Raw genomic sequence first — 19,081 nt, 5'->3', positions numbered from 1 at the left:
AGAAGAGACGATCCACAAGACCTGTAGAATGCGCAAGAGTCGCCAAAGAATTGATGTTGATGACGTATGCAAAGATCACATTAGCACCAATCTTTGCTTACTCGTCAGTATTCGGCCAAATCTGTCACATTTTCCGTACTAAAAATTACTACTACTAAAATAAATACTAAGTATTGGTGTGGCCACTTCATTTTTACGTCATAATTCAGCTAATATGTTGTCAACTTCCAATACATATTACCTTTTAGCTCCTAACTAATCGAAAAGCTTGACCTAGAAGTAGGCCTGCGACAAAATATCGGCAACTAAGACAGAAAATACCAATACCATGTTCTACTCGTATCTAGATACAATCGGCACTCTTTATAGCCCGTCCCAACATCCCAGTTGAGCTGTTGAGATTACAATGTTTCACCAACATCATGATCAACCCATCGCTTACTACTCAACACGTGTCTCCTCTCAGAATGAGAAGGGTTGTCATTACAATAGGTATCGCTCGTGGGAACTTTTTAATCAAAAAAAGAAACTGAAACCTATAGTAGACGCAGCAATTAAATCGTTACAAAACACTTTCCAAATAGGTACCCTTTCACTAGCGTGCTAGCAGCGATGGTTTACCGTGGACACACCATTATATCGTAACACTAAACAATGGGCAGTTAAGATAAACTCTAAACATCTTGATGTTCAATCCATCAATATTACGTATCCGACGTGATCTAACTCCTTTCAATAACACTCTGCAACGTGTTACGTTACAAATCTTTTGGAAATCGAATTATTTTTTATAGAAGATCGAACAAAAACAAAACTATCCGTCAATCAATTCGAGAGTATTTCCTCTCGATTAAAAAAGAGTGTAAATCAACCGCGAAATCTCGTAGTAATTTGCGTGTGAGCAATTCTGCTTTATTCACAGATTTCAATCGGACTTTCGGATTTATTACTTTATATAGCCAAGGCGTGCGACTTCGTCCGTGTAGATTAGGATTTGCAAACTTCCCGCCGGAATTCTTGGATTTTCTGGGACAAAAAGCAGCCTTCAGGTATTTAACTATACCCATGTAAAAAATCAGGTCAATCCGTTACTCCACGCCGCTGCGTGATTGAAGGATAAATCTACAAACCAATAAATAAACACACTCTCGCATTTATAATAGGTAGTGATTGATTGTAATTCCACACAATAGCTTCAGATATTCTAAGTATTTAAGAAATATGTATGTACTTTGTCGATAATATATAAAATGAATATTACATTATTAAAAACTGATTAAATGGTCAAAGATTTGTCTTAAACAAACATGAAAGTCTTTCTACCTAAGGAGTAAGTGTATGGTCTTGTTATATACTTCGGGAACATTTCTGATTAAGTAGGTAGATATGGACAATAATATCGGTAGATACCTACATAATTTAAATAAAATAAAAAAACTTTCAGTCTAACTTTCTTACAGAAGAAAATTTAATAAAATACAGAGTTACAAGTACACCAAGTACATCGTTCGGAGAAAGCTTTTAGCCTACCATGCAATAATTTATTATCTCCAGATACGATAGTTGGCAGAAACTTTGAAGGATTGCTATAATAACGTTTCGATGGGTTAGTATGGAGAACACCCACCAGAGGGCATCGGCATAGTTTTTGCACTCTGTATAGGGTCCCCACATCGATTCATCAAAATTCCGGCAAAGTTAACTAGCTGATCCTCGGAACTTCGTTCGCGTGTATAAAGCTTTTTTAAAAATCTCTTGAAAATGTAATAAAAAGTATTCTTTGTTCTTTCCCAGGACTTGAGGGATTCCTTGTCAAATGTCGAAATTGCTTCAGCAGTTTAAGCTTGAAAAGATAACAATTAACAAACAGGCAGCTACTTTCGCATTTACCACATTATGTATCACATGAAAAAGCAAATAATTTATTTTACGTTGATCTTTTTACAGGCTCTATGGTCAAGACTCTACCAACGCACTAGTCTGTCAGCGGGCAATATCTCGTGAACCATAATAGTTAGAGAGCTGAAATTTTCACAGAATGTGCATTCCTATGCCGCTAGAAAAACAAATAATAAAAATTTAAAAATGGCTGCTACGGAAATTTAAAAAATTAAAAAGTGTTATATCTTATACGATGGTACGGAACCCCTCACGTGTGAGTCTGACTTGCACTTGACAGATTTTATTAAATAAACTATTTACTGGGACCAATTATGACGCATATATCTAGTTACCTAGTCAGAACGCGAACCTGACTCGCGAAGTGGCTAACGATAGGTAAATACCTATTAAGCGTTTTAACCTGCCTCTTAAGACCTAAACTTAAATCTGAACATATCCCACTTGTTCACATTACATTTGGTTACCCTAATTCTACACCTAAGTAGCCTATCATTATAATATATCAGTGATTGAAACAAATTGCGTTTTAGAGGTCGTTGACTTACTTCAATAGATTTACGTAATGATGTAGGAAGATCTACTAAACGGATTCTAAAAGTTATGATGAAATCTTAGTATGAACTATTTGTCATATAGATAAACAAATCGCTGTTTTTGTTTTTTTTTTTTTTAAATTATTTGTTTTGGGTTCTTTTAGAGTGGATATAACACATTCACGTGTTAAATACTCTAGCCAAATCTGGTTTTTAGGTAATAATTAATTAATTCAGTCTGTCTGTCCGTTTGTCAAGGCGTTTTTTCTCGTAAGGCTGCTAGGCAAGCTGCTGCTATACTGCTGTAAATAACACGTTTCTAATTCAATATAATAAATAGATTCGACCCTTTAAAGCGTACTTATAATTGGTACTCGTATCTACCAAAAGTGAATAATACCGTAAGACCGCTCGTGTAAGATAGGGTCCAGGGTGTAGGTTGCGGTAGGGTGGCAGTTGACATAAAAATCAAGAAATTCCTCCCTCCGGCCGCACCCTGCACCCTCACAGACCATTATAACCCTTCACAGTGGCAAAGTGGTCGGAGTCAAGTACCTATAAGTTCCTATAATATGATTATCAATATATATCTACCTAGCTACACAGACAAAGTAGACCATTGACTTGTAGGCGTCCATATAAAATGTTAACTATACCACAATTGGTTGGAATTGTTAGCAATGCGTGGGCCTCAGCCGCAGCTTCCTTTACTTCGAGAGTCTCATGACCTGAACAATTTGACTGATTGCGGCAGACCAAAATAGACGGCTGTATTCATAACAACTGAACGGAAATGTACTGAAGTGATCCTACAAAAGCAATCTTGTGACAGAATAATCGTATGTGATTTGTAAATTATTGTGATGGATATGAAAATTGAGTTGGGAGGTCCCCTGATGAAGGGTGGCATACTTTATTTAATGGGAGGTCAGATATATCCACTGATATATCCATATTTATATTATAAATGTGTCAATCTGTCTGTCTGTTCTGGGCATATCCGTTCAAACTATTTGAATAAAAGGTACAGAAAAAGCTTGCATCCCGGGAAAGAACAAAGGCTATTTTTGTTTATGGAAAATCAAAGAGTTCCCACGGGATTTTCGATAACTAAATCTACGCGGTCGAAATCGCAGATATCTAGTTGATTATAAGTACCTATTATTTGCGTTGATCTGGGAACTTGTTAAAGTTCCCAGATCGCTTGAACCCGTTAAAATCGGTTCAGCCATTTCGAAGACAGACAATGCATATTTTTAGCATTCTGATAAGAATTTCAACGCGAAGAGAGGGACCTTAAATATCAAATTCTCGGACGATAGAAAGTAAAGATCACATTGAGGTGTTATTTAATCTAAATAACTGATCACGATCCAAATTGCCTATGGTCAGAGTGAACTATGGTTGATGTTAAAATTATATAAAGCTTTTCAACCTTTTGTTCTTTAATAGCCGGGCCCAGACCAAGCGCGGCAGCTATGCAAGTCTTACAGCCGAATACTAAAACAAATGCTCCAAACGCTAAATGATTGTTTTTTGTCATTGGTTGTATTAGCAAAATGTCGAAAATCTGCACCAAACTGCTTAAACTGGTTTACATAATTAAGTTTGTTAATGCTGTCACAATTTGAGAACCGTATTTAGCTCTTGCCAAAATGTCACTTTTTGGCTTTTCAGCTAAATACGGCTCACAAAATTTTACTGAATCAGTTTGACTGTCCTTGTGTAATTGTTTTACACACTTAATTACTTTATATTAATATTGACGTCTTCAAAAGCTAAACAAGTTCAACCATCGGCAGTTAGCTTTCGCGCGGTATGCTGCAAGCGGCAAGAACGCGCCTCAGCCCGAGGCATATTCATATCGCTATTTTTATACCAACGCAGACTAACGAGGCTGCTTCGTTTTATCTGGACCCAGCTTTTAAGAAACGAAAAATACTACCTTATTTTAAAAGAACTTTCACATAGCGTGTACCTATAGAGTAAGTATTGAATTTACGACTTAGCAGTAAAGTTACGTGAACAAAATTACAGATGATCTGTTTTATTTCGTTATGAGAAAAAAAAAGTATGAATATTATAGGTAAGCCCCTATTATGCATTGGTCATTATCTGTCTGTCTATCAATTTTAGTTAAAGGTGTCATAACGCTCTAGGAAAAAGTAAAATAAAAACTGTTAATAAGTATAAGTACCTATGTATTTAGTATTTATATCTTTTACTTAAATGTGCGAGATCTCTGAGTGAGATAATGAAGATGAAAGGGCATCTTTCTGCTCGTAGTTTTTTCAAAATTCCTGACTGAATTACATTATCACATAAGTTACTGTACCATATGGTCTTAAAACCTTCAATATCGCACTATGTTGCATTTTATTCCGATACAAGTTATAGTCCTATTCTGCAATCTCACCTGGTGGTAGGTGATGATACATTCTAAGATGGTAACGGACCTACTTGGAAGGGGTATAATAGTTTCATAAAACCTGTGACATGATCGATTTCAATACGGCTTCGTACCGGGATGCTAAATTGCTTCGCGGCACGGCTTTGCAAGTTCCACTTACTGTGGCCGGTACAGTGGTAACTAGCCACGGCTGAAGCCAGACCATTATACCAGAAACAAATTAAAAAATTTGTCTTCGCCAGGGACATCATGCATCAGGCGTAAATGAAACTTTATGAGTGAATCTAAAACGATACTAATGTTGTCTATGCCAGATAGTTTTATCACGGTCATGTGAATTTGGCGTAACCTTAAGAAATCAAATTAAAATTAATGACTTTAACAAATTAATCATATGGGATATGGATGATGCTTACTCTCATTAATTAACGCAAGGATAAGTGCAGTAAATAAATACGATAAAAGGAGCTTCTGTATTAATCATTTTAATTGATTCTCGTTTTCCTTTCGTGTTCTCTCATTAGCGTAATGGAGTGCAGCCTTGTTATTCTAAACAACGCTGTGTTCGACGTTGAGTTAGCCGTCAAAACATTTGGCAGTTAACCATCGAAACATAATTATTATTATAATATCCGTACTCATCCATTCTAATATTATAAATGCAAAACTCTGTCTATCTGTTTATGATACAACTAGGTTTTTCGCACCATAAATCCATTTAAGTTTCAAATGCTCATACTGTAGGTACAATCTGATTTTTAGACTTATCATGTACTAGACAGCCACAGACTTACAACAGACGGAAACGTTTAAGTGCGGAAACCAGCCCAGAGAGAAGAAGAAGAAGCCACAGACTTCAACTTACTGATGTCCACAAAGATCACAAGGGAACTCTTTGATTTTCTGGGATCAAAAGTAGCCTATATCACTCTCCATGTCTTTAATTATATCCACGCAAAAAAAAAACACGTCGAACCCTTGCTCCGTGGCGGCGTGATCAAGGTACAAGTCAACCAACACACTTTCGCATTTTATAATATGGGTAGTGATGGTGTGTGGCGGGCATAATAACAGGTAGCTCTCACATACATCAAGGGAAAGGGAGGGCATTCACGCTTTTAAATCCTTTCACTACTTATCCGACCATTTCTAAATTCTAATACACTAGCATGTTTCATTATAGTAATGGATGAATGGGCTGTACAACTAATAGCAGTAGTATATTATTTGTAACGATCTTTTGTTCAAAACGAAGCTTATTAGAATACAATGGGTGTCGACTGTTGACATGTGGATTGGTGTTAGAATAATAATCTCCTCTTCATTTAGTACGAGACTTTCGTCTCAAATATTTTAGAAAAGTAATTTTACTAATATAAATAAGTATCCGCGATTATGTGGTTGATATAATAGGTTTGGATAGGCCGACATTTGGGTGGAATCAGTATTTATATTATGAATGCGAAATGAAGGTTTGTCCTTCAATCACGCCACAACGGAGCAACGGATCGACGTGATTTTTTGCATGAATATAGTTTAAGACTTAGAAAGTGGCACTGGCTACTTTTATCCCGGAAATCATAAAGGATTATAGGGTTAAGGTTTTCATAACATAAAGCAGCTGATTAGTTTTAGGCTGGAAGCGGCTAGTTTTGCTCGGGGGAATCCGGAAGCTTTTTGAGAATTTCATAGCTGAGCTTCTTTTTTTTTTTGACGCTCTAAGTCTACATAAATGTGCACCCAGCCTTTGTATTGCGAGGAATTCAAATAATGTTGCTTTTCTTGTTAACAACTTTATTAAGCTATTTTATTGTTTTTGATTTATGAGCGATGCTACATTCAATTCATGGCAATTTAATTGCTCACTCAAAGAGTAGTTATGGGTGCAATTATCAAATAGATTGGTAGGTAGGTATAGTTACTTAGACACGTGGACAGCAGGATTCTTAGCTACAATTAGTCACATTGTTATCCTTTTATTGTATCGTGGGACTTGGTGCCATTGTGTAATTATTATGCTATTATGATTGTACAAATGCATTGTTATTTTGTTTCGATATGACTAGACATAAAAATAATAACGCTGAATTGTCAGTTGGCGGGGCACATAATATTTCGGAGAACAGATGGACTTTGGGGTTCTAAATTATTGGGATTGAGAAAAGATAAAGATTTATTATTCAAATGAACTTTACAAGTTCTTTTACCATACTTAAATGCATATACATAGGGGTAATAAAACTTTTAAAAAGGTGAACCGACTTCCAAGGCACTGAAAAGTATTTAATATTTTAAAGTACCTACTTATTTCAATACCAATTTACTAGCAACCCATGAACAAAAAATCAAAATTTATAACTATTGTATTGATGTCAGTACCGAATTCGTTATCTACCTACCTAAAAAAAAAATTTCTCGTTTTGGTTTGAAGCCGATAAAGCAAATCGACGCTCTTTTAACATTTTCACAATTTTCAATTTTATCATAAGCTTTGTGTGAAGAGCTTCGAGTTTCATAATATAGCGATCGAGATTCTGATGTTTGAAGAATCGTATATGTACTAATGTGCAGTGGGCAGTGGCCCTTACTCGGCCAATTCAAATAAACGGCGTGCATAGACAATTCAGAGATGATTATGTATGGAAATATTATGTACCCACAAGATTTATTGCTGGAAGCTTTTAGACATGATTTTGGAATGATAAAGTGTCTGTGCAATATATATTTCACACGTCAAACTGTCGATCAGCTGAGGATTTATTTGATAATGCTAATGTTTAATTGTATTGAAGTAAAGTACTTATAGGTTTAATGCACGAAGTTATACTTCATGGTATAATGCTCAGCGCCCATTAGAGCCAGCGTGCCACTGCTCACAAGGCTACTCATGGGCAACATCTAACTCATGTGATCTAGCTACGAATAAATGAGGTTCGCGTTTCGCATTATAGTCGCGTAGCTGTGTGCCTGTGCACTATAGATTCGCGTGGTGGACGCTCCCACATCGGATCCCGCATCCCGCGTTCATGACACGCGGGTGTGGCTGTAGCTTCAGAAAAATTTGTATACAAAACATCTTATTAAAACTCACATCTAATGATTTCATTTCAAACGAACATAGATAGATTTGACATCAAAATCGGTGCTCAAAGAAACATAACATATTAACATAACACAACATAAAACATGAATGCCCCATAATAATACAATTCTATGGTATCCAAATGCTCGACAAATCCACCCTTTATTGCAAGGAATTCCAGTTAAGTGCATTTCAAATAATTTTCATTTCATCGCTCAGGTTCATAAAAATACTCTTTTACTAAACACAAGCAAAAAATATATGGTGCTAATACAAAACATCTTATTATAACACACAGTACGTCTACAATCCAAACGAGTATAGGTAAATTTACTAACTTTCTTTATTTAAAATCGATTCTTTCTTTATTTCTTTCTTTATTCAAAATCGGTGCTCAACGAAACAACACAAAAAAAAAACATAAGTGCCACAATAATATAATTCCATGGTATCAAAGTGCTCGACAAAGCCACCCTTTGTGTGCAAGGGATTCCAGGTGATGTGCATAATAATATCCATGAAAATGTTCTTTAAAAGAACTAAACCCAAGCAAACGAAATATTTGTTGCTAATTCGGATGTACACAAATTTCTATACTATCGTCTTATAAGGATGGTCATAAGTTCGGATAGAGATAGAGGTAATTTGGAATCTATTCTAAGTAATATTATAATTACGATAGTGTGTCGTAAGTTACTTTTTCACGACTTATCCGCTAAACCGCTTTTGGGGAAAGATACAGAGATAGATTGCATCCCGGAGACTGACATAGGCTACCTTTAATCCCGGAAAATCAAAGAGTTCCTACGGGATTTTTAAAAACCTAAATCCTCGCTTCATCCACGAGCTAAGTTGAAACCAAGATTCTAACTAATTTAGGGATTTAATGATTTCGGCTTTAGACATCATCGTCATTCGTCACTAACCAGCATGAAAAATCAGAGAAGCCTTGTCATCGAATTTCAAAAAAGCTTAGATTTGTGTACAGCCGAATAAGTATAATTGTAAGCATGCCCAGTAAAATAAAGTGCATATTGGCGTCGATTCTGATATCTTTCTGTATATTAAATGTAGAGTAATGTATGTTTTTCTTTTCAATATAGCTAAAAAGGATGGTTAATAAATTTTAAATTAAAGACTCTGAATTTTAGTGCACTCTACAAATTGAAACAATAGGCTTCCAGCACCAAAAGTCACGAGATTCGACAGTTTTAAATGAAATTAAGTTTTTCTATCCTTTTCGTATTACATTGGTAAGAAGAAGATGCGAATACTCTAAAATTTAGTTGCCATCAGAATCAGTACCATTGTGCCATAGGTAGCTATAGTTTGAGCAGCGTTGCGTGCCAGTGCTTTACCCCATGCATCCTTACCGAGCAGGCGTGAAACTTTGCCGCCTTGCGCCACGGGTTCTGGCGCGGAGTTCGAATTGCCGGTCTCTAGATCTGCAACCACATTCACTACTGAATCATTTAATCCTGGTAACAAGGTAAATTTAAAATTTAATACACCCCTGACATGAGCAATGTACATGTCGACGTTTGATACACTTGAGATCCTCTCATTGAATCTTTTTGCTCTACCCAGGCTTTCTTTTGGTCATCCAGACCGTGTTCACTTTCTACAGGCCATCTATACTCAATACTCATCGAGACCAAATTAATTTTCTTGAAATCGTCAAGAAGTCGGGACTTTCTGACAGTTCCCCTCAGACAGTTCCGGTGCAGTATCAGGTTACCATATTGCAGTACATATTTACTGCAGCAAACTTTCAATTGGTTAGATACGAAAAGTGTAATGATGTCGAACAAAAAACTGCGTAGCATTCGTTGACCATTCGAACGCTACTTATACGATGCCATAGACAAGTAAAGCCTATATAATATGTATATGCGTCTTAAACATGACGTCTTTAGAAAACTCAAAGTAAACTTAAGCATCAACAGATCAATCAAGCATCAATCAATTCTATATCGTTTTGTTCTACTTATAAATGTTGTTCCTCATAGGTTTTTGCAATTACATGAATTGAGTACCACTCATTGGACTCCAATAACAGTGGAAACTTTAAATGAAAAAGCTGTCTTCCAATTGATCTTAAACTAGGACAAAGTCATAAAGTTAATTAATAAAGAGTAGTACGTCAACTGTCAAATAAAAAACAAATTACAACCACTACGAATGTTATGACGATTAAAGCCTTCTATCTGCGATACGATATTAAAGAATGATAATTTTTGACGGTTATATAATATCTCTTCTCTAAATTTTCTAGCAATTTATAAGAAGAAACGATTGTCATTATACCTATTTATTATTAAACATAGAGATTGTAGGTAAGGTTAAATAATTATGCGAAATATGGGCTGCATCGAGCGACCCCAAAACGTTAGGGCGCGAGGCAAGCCATCTCGCGGCGACTAGACTATTTTAAAAATTATTACGAGTAAAAGTCATGTCCAGCTTCAAAAACTTGTGTCACAAAATCATAAAAATTATAAATACCTACTGTTTTTTATACAAAATTACAAAAAGTACAATTTTTACACGTAGTGGTTGACTTTTGCTGAAACCACGTAGGTTTAATTACTGGAGTCCTAACTACTATCCTAACTTATACATACCTACCTAATTATATTTTAAAATTAATGACTTTTATTTTAATATACCCACCTACTATGATAAATTATATGTACCTTTTTTTTTCTCTCTCGTCTGGCTTTACTAAGATTAGCCAATGTCAAGTTTGTAGTTATTTGTAACAAGTTAGTTAAACTATACAAGTATGGACCCCGTCTGTGCCGGCGCCCGCCGTCATACGCACGGCACCCCCTTATAGCGCTTTCCAGTCAGTTTTAACAAAAAAACACTCCAAAAAGGCAGAGCACGCCCGCCAGCTAACACCGACACAGACGAATTCCTTATATGTACCTATACTGTACATACTATACCAACCCTGTTTCAGCTTTTAACCAAGAATTATTGGTACACGTATCTAGTTAATTTTAAACTACACGTATAATGTGTAGGTACATTATACGCGTAGTTTGGACAAATCACCCGTATCCGAACGGCATACAGATGATACAATTTGCGTGTTGCTCATATCATGCATTATTTACTTATGCACTCAATATATTTACATTTTAATTATGTTTTCTGTAGCTTCGTGATCGTTTAATCCTTCTTCTAGTATTTGTGTATTCGAATAACGTTCGCAGTGGATACGGATTTTAAGAGAATAACATATTTTTACTGCCCACTTAACAATTTTGTTTTAAATTTTACTCCTCGTAAGCAAAAAATGATTTCCTTTGAACAAACGAAACAAGTTGTTTAAGTGCAAAAAATACAGTCAATTAGGTTCAACAATTGCAATTATCTTAATGTGATGATTACAACTTTCGCGCTAGCTCCAGATTAGCGCTTTTACTTTTCCACCAGATATTAAGTTCTGGTTCATTCTCAAAAGAAAACTCATTAAAATAATAAAATTCGCATATACCCATTACTTATTCGTAAAGTTAATATTACCTACTATAAATGCGAAAGTGTGTCTGTCTGTCTGTTTGCTATCTTTTCACGTCCAATCTAATTAACCGAATTTGGCGATTTTGACGGACATAGGCTTTTTGTCCGGAAAAATCAAAAAGATCCCACGAAATTTGTAAAAATCTAAATCCAAGTGAATGAAGTTACGGACATCATCTTCTCGGTAGCTACAGAGATGGATATAGGCACTTTTTATCTCAGAAAACCAAAAAGTTCCTTAGGGATTTAAAAAAAACTGCATCCACGCGGACCAAGTCGCGGGCCTAATCCAGTTAAATATTCAATGTAACCCAATCTACGTGGTCACGTCCCGTTAACACGTAATAGTGCTAAAACGACAGCGGAATGTTAAACCGCAGCCAAAATAACAAATAATTGGTGCAACGCTCTCAACGAATTGACATAAAGCGGAATATACACTTGTAAGAGGACCGGTGACGAAGGATCAGCTGTTCCCAACCCGAACTAAGCTAACTTCACATTTTGGCGAATTGACTGGAACTAGAGTTAGTGCAGACTTCAATGGGTTATAGGGACGGGCTTAGGGATATGGGGTGCAGGACGGACGTGCATTGATTAATTATTTTATTGTAATCCATTCTAATATTATAAATGCGAAAGTGTGTCTGTCTGTCTGTCTGCTATCTTTTCACGGCCATACAGTTTAACCGATTCTGACGAAATTTGGTACAGGGTTAGCTTATACCCCGAAGACGGACATAGGCTACTTTTATCCCGGAAAATCAAACAATTCCCACGGGATCTAAAAACCTAAATCCACGCGGACGAAGTCGCGGGCATCCTTTAGTTCGAAATAAAAACCGGTTCGCCCTTAAATTAAGAAGTAAAATTGTACTTTTCACGTGACAGTTGACACATATAGCTGAAATGGCGAATGAGATCTCAAAATGTATGCATTTTACCTAACTTTAATAAAGATAATAGCTGAATAACAATGGCCAGTAGAAAGTACTCGTTTTATCAAACTAACTTTTATGGTTCTACAACAACAATAATAGAGTAGGTACGTAGGTGTTCAATTGCGGCAATATGTACTAAAATAGTTTTATTGTTTTATTTGGTTAATGTTTAATTGTTGCGAAATTATAAAATCACTTTAAATTTATTTGCCATAAAAGACTAAATCAAAGATTAGATAGTTTTTGATAAACATAGGCAAAGCATTTGATGACCTATCTAATTATATTGATTTCTTTACAACCTGCGCCTCCAAACAATAGTGTAGATGATTTCGGGGTTTCTTATATTTCCTGCTTGAACAAAGGACCTAGCTACGGAAAGCTCTCGGCGTAGCTTTCATAATTATTATTAAATTACTCTTTATTTATTTAAAAATTACGAAATAAGGCACGTTTAACGCAAAAATTCGCGGCTGCGATTCGCGCACGAATGAAGGGCGGGCCGTACGACAGTGTACACCTAGCATGATGTGGTCAACGAACCATTACGGTTCAAGAGCGGATATACATAGAGATAATTTTAGACACAATGATTAAATAACATAAGACGTTCGATTGGCACAATCAGCAAATGCCTGCATTTATTACATAAATGCAACAAGAATAAAAGTAAATATATTAAAAAATGAGCGGATTTTTTAACTAAAAAAGTAGGTGAGAACCGCGACACTGTCCGCATGGATTTTGATATAATATTCTTGTGTGAACGAACTCCGGGTTTGATTTTAATGATTTTCCGGGATAAAAAGTAGTCAATATTGCCGTCAATCGTCATCCAGGTCTTTAACTATTTATATATCCATGCAAAAAATCACACCAATTAGTTACTCCGTTGCGGTATAATTTGATTTGCTTTAAAATAAAACTATTTATCTTAAATTAGATTGGTCGGTGATAAGGTAAATTGTTAAATTTTATTCATAGTTGTATTAGATAAATGATAAAATAATTGTATATATTTAAGTAGGTATAGTTCTTATCTAATTAGATATGTATGCAGATAAGACATTTTTTTTAATTAGGATTAAATTAAAATACCTAGGATTAAATAATATTCTAGTGTTTATTAGAGACTTTATTAACCCATTAATGACATCATTGAATAATTACCATATAATTACATATTAATGCTTTTTAAATTGTTTGTCCAATTAATATAATTTAACTAGATAGCTAGATACTTACTTAATGAAATATATTTTCGTGTAATATCTAAGTGGCTTCAAGTCTAGATCAGGATTTTTTTCCAATTTTTCAACACTTGAATATCATAATTATTTTAACTATAATCTCTTAGTTAAATAATTATAAAATAATGTTATCTACCAAAAATGATCATGAGATAACAAAAACTCAAATTGAAACAATACACAGACTAAGGTTAATATAAAAAGATTAAATAAGTTTTATAAAATGGAAAACCAAAAAAACAAAGATTAATTTTTATGTAACAGATTTTATACCAGATTGATAATCCAGGGTTTTCATAGTTTATTATACCTAACCAACCATTTTGATATCGGATTATAATATCTACATCTGTTGTTAAAGTTTAAACGCTGACGCTAACTTTGGGCGAATGGTCATAGACGCAGTCAGTATTTGTGTTCCTGCAATAATTACGACGGAGAATTTACGGGAAAGAAGAAGATTGCCAACTAGGGATCGATCTCGTAGAAATTTTGATTTGAAAGATTCTGCCTTCCGTTGACATTTGAAGGGAGCATCTGTTCAAAACTTGAGCTTTCTAGGTCCAAAAGTTTAGCGTTGATGAGTCTGCTTAGTGAATGAGTCAGGATTTTTCTTTTTACTGACTGAGATTCTACAATCCAACATATAAAATACCAAAAATGTTTCTGCCTCTGTCCGTGTATAGACTTTGAAACCAACCGATGTACCCCAGACCGGTTGCATTAGAAAGGCTATAATAAAAAGATAGTTTTAGACGGCGAAAAAAAAGAAACAGGCATTATTATTAGCGTAATAGGCACTAAAAAAACTTAACTAAGCACTAAAAAAATAACTACTACGGCTACGGCTACAACTACGGTTACAAAAAAATGTAATATACCTTTGACTATAGAAGTGCATTCATAATAAATATACATATTTTCCAATCAATTACCTTATCAGAGAACATACCTCTAATCAGCTAAGGTACCTAATTGGGAGCAAAATTCTTCAAATTGTGTATTTTTAATACATTACGTATTTTAATTGATAACACAAGGTCATTATTAAATATGAATAGACGTTGTATTTCGTGCATGTTTATGTTTTCGATGGATAGCTAAAATCAGGGCCCTGCTCTTGGTCCTATTTGAGACCTGGCACATACAGATTTAAATTACTGAGAAATAATATGGCGTTGCCAGAGGTAAAATTGTAACGATTTTGGCGACACTTCTGAGAGAGTTTGGGAAATATAATTTATGGTTTAACTAACTGAAACTGCATAAATTTATTGCTGTAAACAAGTCATTTCCCGCGATTTTGTTCGCATGAATTTGGGTTTTTAAAGATTCTGTTCGAATTTGTCAACATCTTTTCTTAGTGAAGGTTTACGTTGTAGAAAAACCTACATGCAGCAAGAAGGTACCATAATGTATCAAGTGGTGTAAGCCATGCCATGACGGGCACTCATACAAACATTCATCCCCTATTTCGACCCTCTTAGAGATGGGATTTCCAAACATTCTTTCTTATTGAGTGCCTACATTATAAAAGGAACTTTTTTGAACGTTTAAACTATCGTGAGTCCCTATAAAGGGCTTGTATCGACTAAACACGTGAGTAGGTATAGCCGACAATCTATACTTATAAAGGAACTTATTATCTTAATTTCAAGTTTCGTACCCCAGCGGTTTAAGCTGTGATGATATGTGTGATGGATCAGTCAGTCAGTCAGAACAAGTCTTTTTATATGTCATACATAAGCTAATCGTATAGAAATTCAGCAGAATATTGTCATTGCTATGTAGAAATTAAAATTAAACGTTGATTGTTGATTGAGTTCTCAAAATCGGAAGACAACTCTATTTTTATCTTCGTTGGCAATACGCCTTAGAAAATTGTGTGCGAAAAGTAGGTAAGTAACTAGGTACAACAGTATACAATAGTGTTAATGGTGACTGGGACTGTGTATAAATAACAAAAAAAAATTAACAGTTAGATAAGCTTTTTAACAGGGCTCTCTCCGTCACTCGTTTCATACGATCGTAGTTCCAATTTCATTTGAATATTAAGCAACCAAAGTCCATGAAATTTTGCAGACATATTCTAGAAACTAATATCTGTGTCTGTGGTGTTTTAGATTTTTCTAAAAATATGTAGTTTTAAAATTACAGGGGCTCAAAGATTTGTATGTAAATTTTTAAGACCGCGTAACTTTGAAACCGAATATTTTAACAGAAATCTGAAAAACCAAAGACATAGATATTAGTTTCTAGAATATGTCTGCAAAATTTCATGGACTTTGGTTGCGTAATATTCAAATGAAATTGGAACTACGTTTGTATGAAGCGAGTGACGGAGAGACCCCTCTTACCTAAAAAGTCGTGGTGTCAAAGTTGATATGCTGCCAATACTGAACTAATAAGGTGTAAGTGATTTGAATTGGTTGTCATTGCTCTGGCGACCGGAGTTGTAAAATTCCAATAAATAATAATATCAGGTAATTTTCTTTTGATTTACAAAATAACTGCAATAAAGTCAAAGTAAATTAATCCTTGCCGGCATTCTAGATATTATTATAATACGGAACCCTAATAGATGATACTTAACTAGTGACTTCGTGTGGATTAACCTGGGAACTGTTTGATTTTCCGGGATAAAAAGTAGCCCTTAGGTTAGGATTAGGTCCGTCACCGGGATGCAAGCTATCCCTTAACCAAATGTCAAAATCTGTTAAACAAGGTATCAGATAGATAAAGGTAACAAATAGACACACTTTCGCATTTGGATTGTATGTCAGCATATCATCGGTATGATAAGTAATACATACTATATTATTATAATAATAACACGCGTTTGATTACAGAGAGTTTGTATTAGGATTTAGATAATGCGAAATTTTGCTTAAATATTTATTTTTTATGACGCTGTTACATATTTCATGTCCGAAATGCTTAACGTAAACAAATCATATTATGCAAGTAGATAGCTAGGTACTTGGTAGGTACAGGTACATTTATTACTTATGCTAATAAGTTTACATTTTACGCGGATACTAGGTAGGTATAACAACAAATTAAAAATTATTGGTTGACATGCCTGTTACGGTATTGTTACATAGTGGACATAAATAATACCTATACCACCGTAGGTAACTACAAAGATGTGTGTTTGATTTATGTGTCCTATAAAGACATTTTAGGTATATTATAGATATCTACTATTAAAACTGAAAATCGTAATCCATACAATACCACCTGCAAATGTTCATGGGTGGCGTTATTCACTTTACATCAGGTGACTCGCCTACTGTTTACTCGCATTTTTTTATTAAAACAACCTACCTAAATACAGCCAATAGGTACCTATCTTACTAAAAAAAAAGATTCCGACGAATTGAGAACCTCCTCCTTTTTTTGGAGTCGGTTAAAAACTGGGCGGGTAGCGCATATTTTTTTATGTCTATATCTACTGACTGAAGGAACTGAAAGTCCCTTTTTTCAGTAGCTCTACGAATCTTCACTACTAAATAGAAACCAGAATTAGCTTGTACTTCTTATCCATTGCATGACTATCCGTGACGTTCTGTAAGTTGTAAGTAGGTAGGTACATGCCAGAAAAATTAATCCCCAACTACAACAAATTACTAAAATATTGTCACTTGCGATGATTATCAAAAATTGTTTCGTCAGCCGTCGTAATACATAGATAATGTTATGGATATGTCTGATAATAGGTATATAGCAGATGTGAGTTAGGTAGGTATTACGAGACAACGTTTCACGTGTATATTTAATTCTCTCATCAAATTTTCGCATTAGGTATATGATCCACTGTTCTGTAATATGACCGCAATAGCATATATCCTGTATCTATAAATAAACAGTTGATGTACTTTAATAATTTGGTAAGTAGCCATATTTTATTTTTAATTCTTCTTTATGTTTCGTCAATGTTATACCTTTGTGTGATATGTTTTTGGAAATATTTAGTTTTAAAGATTTGTGTAGGGTATAACTAAATTATTGAGCCCATGTAATTTTGAAACTAAATTATTTTAACGAAAATCTGGCAAACCACAGACACAGATACCTAATTAGAACGTATCTATTGAGTTTGATTAATGAAAGACAAGTACAAATTAAAAATTTATAACACCCCCGACAAGTGAAGGTTACAGTAATAACTAGAAAAGAGCTGATAATTTTCAATCGGCTGAACCGATTTTCTTGGATTATAGCTAAAAACACTCTCGATCAAGCCACCTTTCAAACGAAAAAAAACTAAATTAAAATCGGTTCATTAGTTTAGGAGCTACGATGCCACAGACAGATACACAGATACACACATCAAACTTATAACAGCCCTCTTTTTGGGTCGGAGGTTAGTTAACTATACTTCGCGACAGATCCACATGGCAATCGGGGTATGAAGCGGGGAGACGATCCGCACACCCGTTCTATCCCGCATCGGGTTGTGCGAGTATGCTGGGCGTCTCCAGTCTCCACCCTTATTGCCATCTCTCATCTTTGTTTACAGCGCACTACGAATACCTAAACTCTTAAATTGTTAATTTCCTCCTGTGTTCTATTTTGGCAGACTGATTCATAGTTGTCTTGAAAAACTCTTTCATCAGGTAAGGTAACCTACACCTACATGTTTCATCGATACTATTTTAGTTTGGTTTGAAGAAAGTCGTGGAAAATTATAACGAGTTAATTTATTCCTTGTATCTACTTTACAAACGAGTTTTATAATCTTTGCTTTGGGTTGTTTACACAGGTATATTTATGTTGTAATTACTAACTTGGTATTATCTGGTTTTGGTATTATTTGGTATTATCTGGAGCATTATTACCATATTATCGTGTATAAGTAACTAATGAACTGAAGTCATTTAACCATGTAGGTAACAAATTTTTAAGCGTTCGATTAATGCTAATTTTTATAATATACCTACAGTACATAGATAAAATAACACGTGTAAATTAAAAATTGCAGGTCTTTTGTTGTTAAGTCGTTGATAAACCTACATCACCTTCAACCCCGGCCCAATCAAACTCTGCGCTGCTGCTGCGATGGAGAAATTTCCATTTTTTTAATGAATTAACTATAATTTAAGTAAAATATGAAAGAATCATCGAAATATCTCAACAAATGATAAAGTTATGGAACTTTAAAGTTGCGCTTGCAAGAATAATTTCATTTACGAGCCGCTTCGGCGTATGACGTCACGACCGACTCGGCCCTACCATGGTGAAATTAAAAATAACACACCAATGTAAATAAATAAACAAGCAGTTGTTCGTAAAAAATAATTAGGAACAGTGCGAGAGCTCATGTTTTTTTTTTTTTTGTTGGATGATTGAGTGGTTTTTGTTGCAAGATCTCGGCTAGGTAAGATGATGTCACACTCCCCTGTGTGTGAATTCTGCCAATCCGCACTTGT

General features: G+C 34.9%; 1 protein-coding gene across 2 annotated transcripts in view; it reads right to left on the bottom strand.

Annotated features, from left to right (window-relative positions):
- Positions 1-19,081, bottom strand: part of LOC123881315 (aquaporin AQPAe.a) — a 101,937-nt gene that overhangs the window by 80,554 nt on the left and 2,302 nt on the right. Inside the window, exon 2 of one of the 2 annotated variants that reach the window (XM_045930029.1) lies at positions 9,301-9,372. The exons of the other annotated variant lie outside the window; for it this stretch is intronic. Within the exon in view, the coding sequence (XP_045785985.1) occupies positions 9,301-9,372 (72 nt within the window). The remainder of the gene's footprint in view (positions 1-9,300; positions 9,373-19,081) is intronic. 2 annotated transcript variants of the gene reach the window in all.

The sequence above is a fragment of the Maniola jurtina genome, chromosome 4, assembly GCF_905333055.1.
Source record: "Maniola jurtina chromosome 4, ilManJurt1.1, whole genome shotgun sequence".
NCBI lineage: Eukaryota > Metazoa > Arthropoda > Insecta > Lepidoptera > Nymphalidae > Maniola > Maniola jurtina.
The sequence above is the reverse complement of the archived record's forward strand: the minus strand, read 5'-3'. Positions and strand labels throughout refer to the sequence as shown.